Source organism: Chiloscyllium plagiosum, chromosome 5 (genome assembly GCF_004010195.1).
Source record: "Chiloscyllium plagiosum isolate BGI_BamShark_2017 chromosome 5, ASM401019v2, whole genome shotgun sequence".
NCBI lineage: Eukaryota > Metazoa > Chordata > Chondrichthyes > Orectolobiformes > Hemiscylliidae > Chiloscyllium > Chiloscyllium plagiosum.
The window spans coordinates 75,420,780-75,433,469 of record NC_057714.1 but is presented as its reverse complement, the minus strand read 5'-3'; the positions used below and the strand labels follow the sequence as shown (position 1 = coordinate 75,433,469).

General features: G+C 39.0%; 1 protein-coding gene across 1 annotated transcript in view; it reads right to left on the bottom strand.

Annotated features, from left to right (window-relative positions):
* The window catches only part of LOC122550319 (zinc transporter ZIP12-like), an 82,379-nt gene that overhangs the window by 27,719 nt on the left and 41,970 nt on the right, over positions 1-12,690 (bottom strand). Inside the window, exons 7-10 of the mRNA XM_043691043.1 lie at positions 12,368-12,531; positions 9,189-9,290; positions 7,844-7,919; positions 2,973-3,131 (exon numbers count right to left, since the gene is read on the bottom strand). Of these exons, the coding sequence (XP_043546978.1) occupies positions 2,973-3,131; positions 7,844-7,919; positions 9,189-9,290; positions 12,368-12,531 (501 nt within the window). The remainder of the gene's footprint in view (positions 1-2,972; positions 3,132-7,843; positions 7,920-9,188; positions 9,291-12,367; positions 12,532-12,690) is intronic.

Sequence of the window (12,690 nt, the reverse complement as noted above, 5' to 3'; positions counted from 1 at the left end):
TGCGCTGTACATGGAGATTGGTGTGGTGGTAGGTGAGGACCAGTGGGGTTCTGTCCTGGTGGCGGTTGGAGGGGCGGGGCTCAAGGGCGGGGGGGCGGGAAGTGGAGGAGATGCGGTGGCGGGCACCGTCGGCCACGTCGGGGGGGAAATTGCGGTCCTTGAAGAAGGGGGCCATCTGTGTTGTACGTATTTTGAACTGGTCCTCCTGGGAGCAGATGCGGCGGAGACGAAGGAATTGGGAATATGGGATGGCGTTTTTACAGGGGGCAGGGTGGGAGGAGGTGTAGTCTAGGTAGCTGTGGGAGTCGGTCGGTTTATAGTAAATGTCCGTGTTGATTCGGTCGCCCAAGATAGAAATGGAAAGGTCTAGGAAGGGGAGGGAGGAGTCTGAGATGGTCCAGGTGAATTTGAGGTCGGCGTGGAAGGTGTTGGTAAAGTGGATGAACTGTTCAATCTCCTCGTGGGAGACTCAGGTGACTGTGTGGAGTTTGCACATTCTCCCCGTATCTGCGTGGGTTTCCTCCGGGTGCTCCAGTTTCCTCCCACAGTCCAAAGATGTGCAGGTTAGGTGAATTGGCCAAGCTAGATTGCCCATAGTATTAAGTGCATTAGTCAGGGGGAATGGGTCTGGGTGGGTTACTCTTCGCAGTGTCGGCGTGGACTTGTTGGGCAGAAGGCCCTGTTTCCACACTGTAGGGGATCTAATCTAATCCAAAAGATATAAGGCTGTTTACGACTGAGACCCAGACATTGATCTTTCTAGTAACTTTGACGTGGACTCTCATTCAAAGAGAGTCTGGGTTCCATGTTTAATTATGTTACTTTAAATTACGCACACAGAACTGACTGATTACACTAGCTCCATTTCTCACAGAGTACCTGAAGGTGAGGGGAGAACTTTATATTGGTAAGTCACATTTTTCTTAGATTAGATTAGGTTAGATTTCCTACAGTATGGAAACAGGCCCTTCAGCCCAACAAGTCCACACCGACTCTCTGAAGAGCAACCCACCCAAACTCTTACGTTTACCCCTGACTAATGTACCTAACACTATGGGCAATTTTAGCATGGCCAATTCACCTGACTTGCACATCTTTGGATTGTGGGAGGAAACTGGAGCACCCGGAGGAAAGCCACGCACTCACGGGGAGAATGTCTGTGTGGAGTTTGCACAGTCACCCGAAGTGGAAGTTGAACCTAGGTCCCTGGCACTATGAAGCAACAGTGCTAACCACTGAGCCACCGTGCCACACTGTGTAACATTATGTAATAGTCTTAAGCATGCACGCATGTCTGCCTTGAACATAGGCCATAAAACAACAGATTTGCTCTGTGATTGGATACAAAGATGGGAGATGGCCCATAACATGAGGAAGTTTGACAGGAAGAATAGCAATCCAATATATTTTTTAAAGGTAACAGATGGGTTAATCCTTTTTCAGAAATATTTGATTATTTTTGTACACAAATCACATAAAACAAGAACAACAAGCAATTCAGAAAGCAAATGTTGGCCTTATTAGAAGGGAGTATAAAAATAAGCAAGTTGCAATTAAATGATTTAGTACTTTGGTGAGGTTGTTTTTAAAATAAGGTGCAGAATTCTGGTCTCCTTACCTACAGATGTATCTACGTTCCTTGGACAAGTTCCAATAAAGGTTCCCTAGATTTCTAGAATGAGATATCTACCCACAAGGAGAGATTGAGTAGAATAGGCTTATATTGTTGAGGAGTATGAAAGATGATCTTTCTGAAATGTATAAAACTTGTTTTGACATGCCCTGGTTGGTGAGTCCAGGACTAGGCCGAGATTGCTAGATTTTAGGACACAGAGCATATGAGGATCATGCGGGGAATCAGAGTTGATGTTGAAGGTCTGCATTAGTCATCTTGAGTGATTTTATCCTTTAAGTTCTGTGTTGACCAAATGAGAATGTTACATTAATAAAATGATCCCTACCAGTATGACCACAGACTGTTACGTTGATGTTCTACTCCATTCCGTTTGGCCTCAAAAAGGTTAGAACAAGCTTCCTGGGAATCTCTATGTCCAGGCCTTTGCGGATGGCAAATTTCACAAAACACTGTGAGCTCCAAATGTGTGCTCTACCCAAGGACATATTGGGAGAAAGTGAGGACTGCAGATGCTGGAGATCAAAGTCAAGACTATGGTGCTGTAAAATTCAGCAGGTCAGGCAGCATCCAAGGAGCAGGAGAATTGATGTTTCGAGCATAAGCCTTTCATCAGGAAGGGTATATTGTAAAGCTTTCCATGATCATTCTGGGCAGTGAGAGTGGACCTTAAGAATCCAATGAAAATCTCACTCAACATTTGCATAAAGGCAGATCTTTAATTAGTAAATAGTTTACAGCTTTTCTTTCAAATGTTATAAGGAGTTAATATTCACAGAAAACACAAGCCAACTGTTTATTTGATGAGTTAGCTTGAAAAGCTCAGAGGACTGAATTGCCAATGACGAATGCAACACAGCAAGTTCTAAAAAAAAAACTGGAATTCATTAAGAATTCTTTGCATCTGATCAACAATAGGTATTCATAAGCAAGTTGAATGAGTCAATAGTAAGTACTCAGTTGTATGAGTGCCATCTATTGGAAAAGACATTAAAGTTTAGGATCTGGGAACTGTAACACCATCTCACATTATGAATTATGCAATGTACTTCCAGCTGCACATTTCAAACTACAGTTCAGCCATTGTGGAGCAAGTAGCACAGTGAGAGCAGCTGCCATCCCAGATTGGAGGCATATTCATTTTAAGGCAGCAACTTGACAAAAATAGCAAAGAATTTCAGGGTGTTCACCTTTTATTGCTTTAGAGAGGTTTCAAAGCAATTGTCTCAACTTTCGATCATTTCCATCATGACATTTGCAACAAAGTTAATCAATACAATTTGCGAGACTACATTTGCAAGACTTGATTTCAAGATAGAGAAGTTAGCCAATAACTCACCCATTTCATGGGGAATTTCATGAAACAAAATAGCAATGGTGGTGGTAATACCACTTTCAATTGAAGATGAGAAAGCTGCACCAATGGCGAGACCATCAGCAAAGTTGTGCATGCTGTCACCCACCACAATCATGACAGCAAGTAGGTTAAATGGTTCCTCTGCAAAGAATAAATTGTCCTTGATGTTAGAGAAAGAAATGGGAATACACCTGTCATTAATTCACATGTTCAAACAGAAATCACTGGAAATACTCAGCAGGTCTGGCAGCATCTGTGGAGGAAGAAACAAAGGTTTCAGGTTGATGACATTTCATTAGAACTGGGAAATGTCAAAGATGTAACAGAATCCGAGCAGAAGATGACTGAGGAAGAGTTAATGACAGAAAATTTAATGACAGAAGTGTAAGTTGTGCAGGGCTCAGTGAAGGTGGTGGGCAAGAGAAGAAACAGAAACAAAAGATGTACACGAATACAAGTGTGACTGACTTTAAGGAGAAAGTGAGGACTGCAGATGCTGGAGATCAGAGCTGAAAATGTGTTGCTGGAAAAGCGCAGCAGGTCAGGCAGCATCCAAGAAACAGGAGAATCAACGTTTCGGGCTTAACCAAAGACAAGAGAAAATTTGAAACACGCAAAGTGAATGAAACGAAATATGAGGCAGATTTTATCATCTGAAATTGTTGGGTCTGGAAGGCTGTATAGGGCCTTCTAAGTGAATACAGTTAACTAACTTGAAGGAAGTGATTGTAAAGCATTGCTTCACCTTGGATAGCTGGGATGCTGTTTGAAGAGTTAAGGTTTCTCTTTGAATATGGACCTGGAGCACTTCTGGGGGAAGGTCATGTGCCCTTTGGCAGCGATCAGGTACCTTTTGGGAGAGGTCAGGCACAACTGTGCATAAAAGTGCATGAACTCGTTAACTGTCAAGCTCATTGGAACTGACAACAGATCTATCAAAACTATTAAAAAGACCTATAAACAGCATCTGTCAAAGGTCCTTAAAAAACAAATGATTGATCTTGAGGAAGTGACAAAAATGATTGCAGAAGGTAAAGCAGCAGATGGTGCATACATGAAGCATTTGACATGGTCCTTTATAATAGGCTGGTCTAAAAGATTAAGATATGGGGTCAATGATAATGATTTATATAAAATATAGGTGGCCTGATTAGTAAGTTTGCAGACATCATGAAAATGGGGGGAGTTGTGGATTATGAGGAATGTTGTCCAAAGAGACTGTAGGATACAGATCAGTTAGAAAGTTGGATGGAGAAATAGAAGATGGAATTTAATATAAAGAAGTATGAGGTAATGCATTTTTGGAAGTTAAATAAAAGGACCCTTAGGAGCATTGATTTACACAAGGACCTTGGACTCCACGTCCATAGCTCCCTGAAAGTGGCAACATAATTGGATAAGGTGATAAAAAGGCAAATGACATGCTTGGCTTCATTAGGAGGGGCATTGAATATGAAAATTGGCAAGACGTGTTGCTGGATAAAATTTTAGTTGGGCTACATTTGGAGTATTTTGTGTAGTTTGGTCACCACATGAAAAGAAATATGTGGAGGCTTTGGAGAGGGTGAAAAGGACGTTTACCAGGATGTTGCCTTGATTGGTATGTATTAGCTATAAGAAGAGGTTGGACAAACTTGAATTGTTTTCACTAGATCATCAAAGATTGAGAGACAACCTGAGAGAACTGTATAAAATTATGATGAGCAAGGATACGGTGGATAGTCAAAGATTTTTTTTTCTCAGGGTGGAAATATCAAATACATGGGGACATAGGTCTAAAGTGAGAGGGGTGAAAGATTAAAGGAGATGTGCAAGGCACATTTGTTATACAGAGGATGGTAGGTGTCTGGAATGAGCTGCCATGAGAGGTGGAAGAATCAGATACAATAGCAAAGTTCAACAGGCATTTAGACAGATTTTTGAATAGGCATAACATAGGGGCATACAGACCATTTGCAGGCAAATGAGATTAGTTTAGTATGGCATCATGGTTAGCACATAGTAGGCCAAAGGGCCTGTTTCCATACTGTGTATTTCTATTTTTTAAAACTGTCAAAGGGACCTGTCAAGGATGTCAACAGAATTCATCAAAAGGTCCTGTAAAGCTGTCAAAGCATTTTAAAGATGTGCCTATTACATCTTTGGAAACAATCCAATGTACTAAAAAAAAATTCTTGTTATTTTACTTGGTCTGTTGTCACAAGCCTTGGGTTTTCATTTCTGGATTAGTGCTGCATTACTGATTTCACAGCCATGAATCATCACAGCAGGCTGACTGAAATTTCACTGTTTGACTGACAGCTTCACAGAGGTGTAGGATTATGAATTCAAATGCTTGCTGGTATAAGGAACTGTGTACTTGAATGAAATATTTGTTTTTAAAGGTATTGCATATTTGAATAGGGAAGCTGAGGTTACCATGAAGGATAAAACTCTTCAACCTCTCCCCTCACCTGAGGCACGGTGACTCTCAGGTTAAACCACACTAGTTCTCTCTCTCTCCATTGAGGGAGCAGCCCTATGGTCTGTTAAGACTATAGTGACTTTACCTTGTGGTTGAAAGAATGCAAATATAATAAATAGGCTTTTATGAATGAGTGTTTGTTTTCCAATATAGTGTACTGAAGTCTACAATGGATACTTAGAACTTACATTATTTCATTTTTGGTTGGGTCCAAATATCGGCTGGATGTGTTGGAATTGTAAATGTAGGGAAAACAATGGTCGATGAGGATCATGGATTGGCACAAAGTATGAGGGCTAATGGGATGAGTGTTGGGGCATGTTAGCACATGGCTATGCGATGTCATGTCATTTGAGGGGGCATGATGTGGCATGGACAGGCACAGTTGGGACACAAGAGATATATGAGAGGTGAGAGCTTTCATTCTTTTCTTTTGAAACTTTAATACATTGCTGGTGCACAGAGCTCTTTGCTCAGCTCCAATTCACCACTGGCATCCTCTGATCTCATTCAGGGTCACCTGGCTCAAGTCACAGGGAACTCTGCCATCAAGAATGAAAATCTCAACTTCTAGGCTGTTTTCCCAGGTCACATTTAGTGGAGAGGAGAAATATTCTGATTCTGCCACTCCCAACCTAGGAATGCGAAACCAGGTCTGGATGATTCAGTCTCTCCTGTCTTCCATCCTGTCACAGATTTTGTTTCGTTCGTGTCCAATTCACCCATGACCAAAACATATCCCACCTCTAACTTCTCCCAGTTGTGAGGAAAAGTCATCAACATGAAGTACTAACACTTTTTCTCTCTTCACATGAGTTGCTTGGCTTATTTGAGTATTGCAAAATCTGTTTTATCTCAGATTTTAAACATTTGCAGTATTCTGCTTTTTGATTAATTCTCCTTCTGTAAGAATTGAAATCAACACTTCATGAAGATTTCAATTGTCTTGAAGTAATAAACAAGTCTCAATACAATATTAGATGAAAATCTAATTAATCGAGTATTGTTTACATTTCTTTATCCCATATCCTTTGGAATATCTGTAATAAGCTTTAATGACATTGATAACTTGTATATTGAGGAATTTATAATTAATAAAACATTTTTCAGTCATGATACACAGTATAACTTGGACGATACTATTAATACATACTTCTAATTCACAGCCTGAAACTTCTCTAAATTTGAGAAGGTCATTCTTTAAGTTGCATGAAACATATGGAGCAAAGTATATGAAGATTGATTAAATGTCAAGAATCTGGTTTAATGGCAGTCGCTTTAAAAACGAAACGCATGGCTGTGCTAAGTTCATGTTCTTTCTCTAATGAAATTCATTGGATGAAATATTTATTTGAGTAGTGTTGATTTCCTGGGGCAAACAGCACCCTTGGTCACTAGCTGCAGAGTCCATGTAAGATTTTTCAATAGAGCAATGCAGAGTGTCACATGCATTCCCAGTCAACGTTTATTGGAAGAGAATTGGAATGTAGAAATAATAGAAGATGCCTACTGCAGCTATATAGGGCCTTGGTAAGACCACATTGGGAGTACTGCATACAGTTTTTGACTTATTTGAAAAATGATATCAATGCATTTAAAGCAGTTTGGAAAACAATCACTCAAATCATTCCTGGGGTTCAAAGGTGGCAGTGCCGGTGTTTGATTGGGGTGGACAAAGTTAAAAATCACACAACACCAGATAGTCCAATGGGTCTATTTGGAAGTACAAGCTTTCGGACTTCTAGGTCTGGCCTCATGAATAAACAAAAGCTTGTTTGTCTGTTTTAGTTTTAACACAAACTGTTATCCAGAGCCCAAAATCATCTTTCGCTGGCAGTTTCCACTTCACAGCTCCAAACCAAAATTGATAAAAGAATAAAATAAAAATAATGAAAGATCAGCAAGGGCTCTAACAAAAGTTCACTTATCAACTATTCAACACTCTTTCATACAGATTAAATAATTTCCCTTTATATTGGTATTTCTTTTGAATTGTCCTGATGACTGCAAGACAAAATTTTGGCAAAATGTTTCGTTTCCAACTTTATTCAAGTTTTATACCATCAGAATGATTAATTATGAATCACTGCTAATAACAATGTAAGTAAGAAATTGTTATGAACGGATTCTGCCAATTAGTTTTGATTGGTTGTCAATAATAGGACAATTGATCCATTTGTCAATCTAAAGTTGGTCTTGGTAGGTTAATGACCTCAGGATGTTATATAACTAAATGTAGCAGGTAAGCTTTAGAACCTACATTAAGATAATTCCATGTGCATATTGTGTAAAACATTTAGATTATATAATTGTGAAAAACACTTGCATTACAAGGTGAGACATTGGAAATATTTGTATCTTCTGCTTTTATTCACAAAGTAGTACTTACTCTTGGCATTTTCGTCAGGAGAGTTTATTGCATTGTTTGTCGGAATTTCAACATTTTCTGAATCTTCTGGATTTCCCTATTTTCAAAAAGGAAATAAGCTTACATAAGGTAACAGAAGATGTCCTGGTCATTATCATCATCTTTGCCAAATAAACATTAACTCATTGTTGTTAGCAAATATCAGAGCATATTGTGTTTGGACAAGGTGTTGCATAATATTTTTAAATTAATGTGGAAATATTTCAAACTTCAAACAAGCTAATTCTTATTGGAGCTAAATTCTCTATTAGGAAGCCACTTTAAAACATATTTAGGAATAAATAAGAGTCATTACAAAGATGAATAGCATTGATATAGTTGACTCAAACCTAATTTAAACATTACACAATATAATACTTTGATGAAATCAAATAGACTTTTACAAGGAAAAGCTCAGATCCTGCAAACTGCTTTAAATTAGGAAAGGATGGTGCATGAAAGTGGTATTCGGTAACCTAATGTGTTAACCTCTAAAAGATCTTACAAGTTCTAGCTTACTTTACTGTCAGGTCATCTGAATCAATGATTCTTTTGCATGCCTTTGAGTATTTTAAGGGCTAGGGTACATTGCTGAATATTTGCAAAGCTACAAGAGGAACATCAGTTCCTTTGACAGCTCATGAATGAAGTCTGTCCTCACTTCCTGTTCATTAAAAAAATTATGGAATACAACCTGCAAGATTCCTTAGAGGTTAACACACTAGGTTGCTAAGTACCATTTGCAATGAATCATATTACAAAGACTTAAGCTGATCAACCAATAAATCAAAAGGTGTAGGGGAATAATGCAGTTAAAGCATACTGGGCTCATAACCACTAAACCATTGTTCAAAACCACTGTCCACTTGGAAACCCTGAAGTTAAGCAGCCTTTTTGATCCAAAGTGAAAGAAACTAGCAAACAGCAGGATGTGAAATATTCCAGATGTTACCTTAATGTATAATAAGCCTTTTGGGGGGAAAATAAATCTAGTAAACATACATTCAATGAAAAGATGCTGCAGGGTATGAAGAAACATGTTAGTAATTTGGTCACTACAAATGCTATTGGTTGAAACTTCTGAGAAAGGCCTACATGGTTCTGAGTTTTATAATTAGACATTGTGATGTATAAGGAAGATGATGCAGTAAGAAATGTGTACATATCAGTATTTATCAGTTTTATTTCCTCTGGTCCATGATTTGGTTGCCTAATGTTCCATGGCAATACTGAATACTTGTAAAGTCCAGTTTATAGAGTTTTCTTGTTGTGATTCATTAACCTACTATACAACATTACCTGAGCATTGATCCAAGGAGTATCTTACCAGTTGCATTGTGGAAATAGACTTGCCTCCTTCTGAATGGATATTCAAGTTAGAGTCCATTGGAAGATCATGTGAATGTGCCAAGTGCCCAGCTGCAAGTCGCTAGTTTTGAAGAAAATAATACAAAAAAGTTAATACAAATTCTACTACAATTTAACAGCAGCATTTGATTTAATTCATTGAATCAAAAGCAATTGGGGGATGGGGACAGATGTACATCATGCCACAGTTCTGTGGTGCTTGGAAATCGGGTAGAAATTAAGCTAAAATCAAACAACAAATTAGAACATTAATTGATCAATGCATTGATGCCTGCATGTGATTTTCAGGTGAACTTACCTTCTGATTGCCAGAGCTGCCCATTTGAAACCGATGGGAATTTCAAACATGAATACAAGTGAAGACAAGTTAGACACACCCAGCCTCCAATCTGATATTGTCAATAACTACTCTCATCCAGTAACTATGAGAAGTGGAGAAAGTTAAATTGAAGGAAACTTAAACAAGCTATTATCAGTTTAAAAGTAGAAGGAGCTTTTGGAGATGCTTCTGATAGAAAAGTCCATATGTGACTATCTTAAAGATCTAAATCTGACATCATTGATCCTGCATTCATCTTGCCTGCTGTGCTACAGTTTGACTTCCTTCTGTTATTGCTGCAAATCAACATGCAGCCTATTGGAATGCCATACAAGCTGGTAACTCACACGCTGTACTGTAACAACCGATGCACAGTATTTATCTTGCACCAATTTATCCATTCCTCTATCCTGTTCAAGTTAGTGATGGGAATGTGACTAATACAGATATTTATGATATTATATGGAGTCTGCAATAAAAAAAAACTTAGAGTCACTCTCTACTTAGATTTCTAACCAAACGCTAAAGGATGTCATGATCCTCTTGGTATTAGTGGGGACATTGTAAAGTGGGGTTTCGGTATGAATGTGTTCCCAGTGAGGGCCAGGAAGGCAACAGCTGGCAATTGGAGCACTATCCTCTGATCTTGATTCAAAGTCCTGTGATGATACTCTAGCTTTGAGAGGTGTATTTTGTCTTGGTTTTTTTTAAAGAGAGATTTTGAGCCAGAGGTGCTGAGTTGTCTCATCCAAGCGAATGAAGTAAAGAACTTGTGCAGCTCTGGGTTTAAGCCAGAACAATAGAAGCAGCATGAAGGTGGAGTCAGGTCTGGGGTTTTAAACTTAGCTTTCAGTTGTTGGGGTTTTGAAGTTGATTGTGGAAGTTGTTAAACATTTCTTAGCCACAGCAAAAGACTGGAGTTTTCTGTCTCTCTGCCAGAATTTGCTTTTGGTGTATTTCTCTTCAGGATTAGAGAAACATTGCATGTGAGACAATCTATTTTACTAGATTTTCCTTTGCCAAGGGTGTGTTTATGGGATGACACTATATTGGAACAGTTGCTGTTTAGTAGTTAAATAACCTATTATTCTGTTAAGTTTTCCAATTGAGTTAAAGTCATACAAATTCTTTTTTTATTTTGGTGGTATTTTAACTGGGTGTAAGAATAAAGTGTGTTTTACATAAAGCTGAGTAGCATTACATCTTAAACACAGCACTTACACTTGCCTTTAAATAAGATAAAAGTTAGGCTTAGGCTATCTCCTTGATATATTTGAAGGGGTTTTAGTCGGTTTGTAATAGTCCTCAGCAGCAGTAAATGAGTCGTAGGCATGAGAAGAGAGGTACAAGGGACAGGAAGGCAACTGAGATCATACCCTCAACATAGACTGTCATTGGGACACAGACTATCTGGAGATATTTGGTTAGTTACCATTGGCTTCTCCAACCATCGCTAACAGCATATATCAGTAAGTCCTCAGCAGCACTGTGGCTCTTAATCTTACCGAGGGCTCAGTAAACACTTCGCACATACATACCACAGCTGGAACATCTGCATGAGATTGAACAGTCAAAAGCCTGTCCTTAGAGTCCCATGTTGCATTCATCATACCAGGACGCAGAAAGGCCATCAACATTTTATGGCACTGGACCTGATTTCTTGGGATCTCATTTCAGCCAATCACCTTTTCCCCACATGATTCCATACGAGTTTTGTTTGGTTGACTAACCACCTCTTTCCACCCCCTCAAGAAGAGATTCTCCTTTCTCACCCTCATAGCCTCATGAAGGACATCAAGGACAATGTTGGAAAAATCAAGGAATTGTCCTGTCCTGAGTGCCAACTCTGTCTCTCATCCTTGAATCCCAGTACTTCCATTTTCTCTGGAAATGGCAGCCACAAAAATATCTGCCATAATGCCTTTATGTCTTCCACACTTCAGTCGTTCAACCCCATTCTCTACAACCAATTAGCTGTTCCTTTTCCCAATAATCATTGTGAAATATCAGCACTGAGGCCAGTATCCCATCACCAGGACATCCTTTATTTACTTGTGCACAGTACACTGGCTGTGGCCAGCCAGCTTGGAGTCAGACACATGACTGAGGAGATATAATCTCCTGATTATTCCTTTTTAAGAGTAACATACAGGCTACAATCAACCAGTAAAATAAAAAATAAAGAACAGTTCCCCAATGAGAACTAAAATATAACAGTGTACACTGGCTGGCCAGCTCAGAAATCAGTTATCAAAAAAGAATAATAGTAACATACTGGCTATGGCCAGCCGGTTCAGAGTCGGTCATCTGAATTGAGAAGATTCTTATCTCTTGGTTATATACTTTGTTTTCTCTGGAGACCAAAGTCAGTTATCAAAAAAGAATAACAGTAATATACTGGCTATGGCCAGCCAGCTCCGAGTTAGTCACTTGACTGAGGAGATCTCATCTCCTGGTTATATCGGTCAGTCAGGGCTTTCCTGATTGGGATTGGTAACCTGGGTCAAACAATGACCTTGTAGTCAACGAGGTCAACCTGGTTCCAATTGCTACACATTGACGGTGAAATTCCGAGCCCCCAACAAGGAAATGATTGCAACATTAGCTTCTCAACCCCAGTGCAAATCTCAAACCAAGATTAATTCTTTTTCAAGACTGCCATTGCACAAACAAAATGCCAATTGTTTTCACTTGATGGTAATTAGCAATCAGAGGATTACTTTGGATAAGAACAAATATTGAGTGAACTCTCTTTTGACAAAAGAACTCTTGAGGCACATTGTTGAAAATTTTTCAGAGATGTTTATCTTTTGACTTACCTGACCTCTTAATGACAATATGACTGTGAACAGCTTTTCAATTAGGAAAAATGCATATATTCCACCAAGTACAGTAAGCATTTTCCAAATGTACTCTTTGTCGTGAGAAGAATGCTCAGTATATTTTTGATCATGCGTATGTAGACCAAGAACCTTAGCACAAGAGGGATGAACAAAAATGGTTGATTAGTTGGATTCACGACTTCATTGCATTTATTACCTCTTAGAATGCACATTAGGGCATCATTTTTAACATTGCCACGTTTATCCAAATAGAGGCCTATAAAATGGAATTAAGACTATTCTATTCAGGCGACAATCCT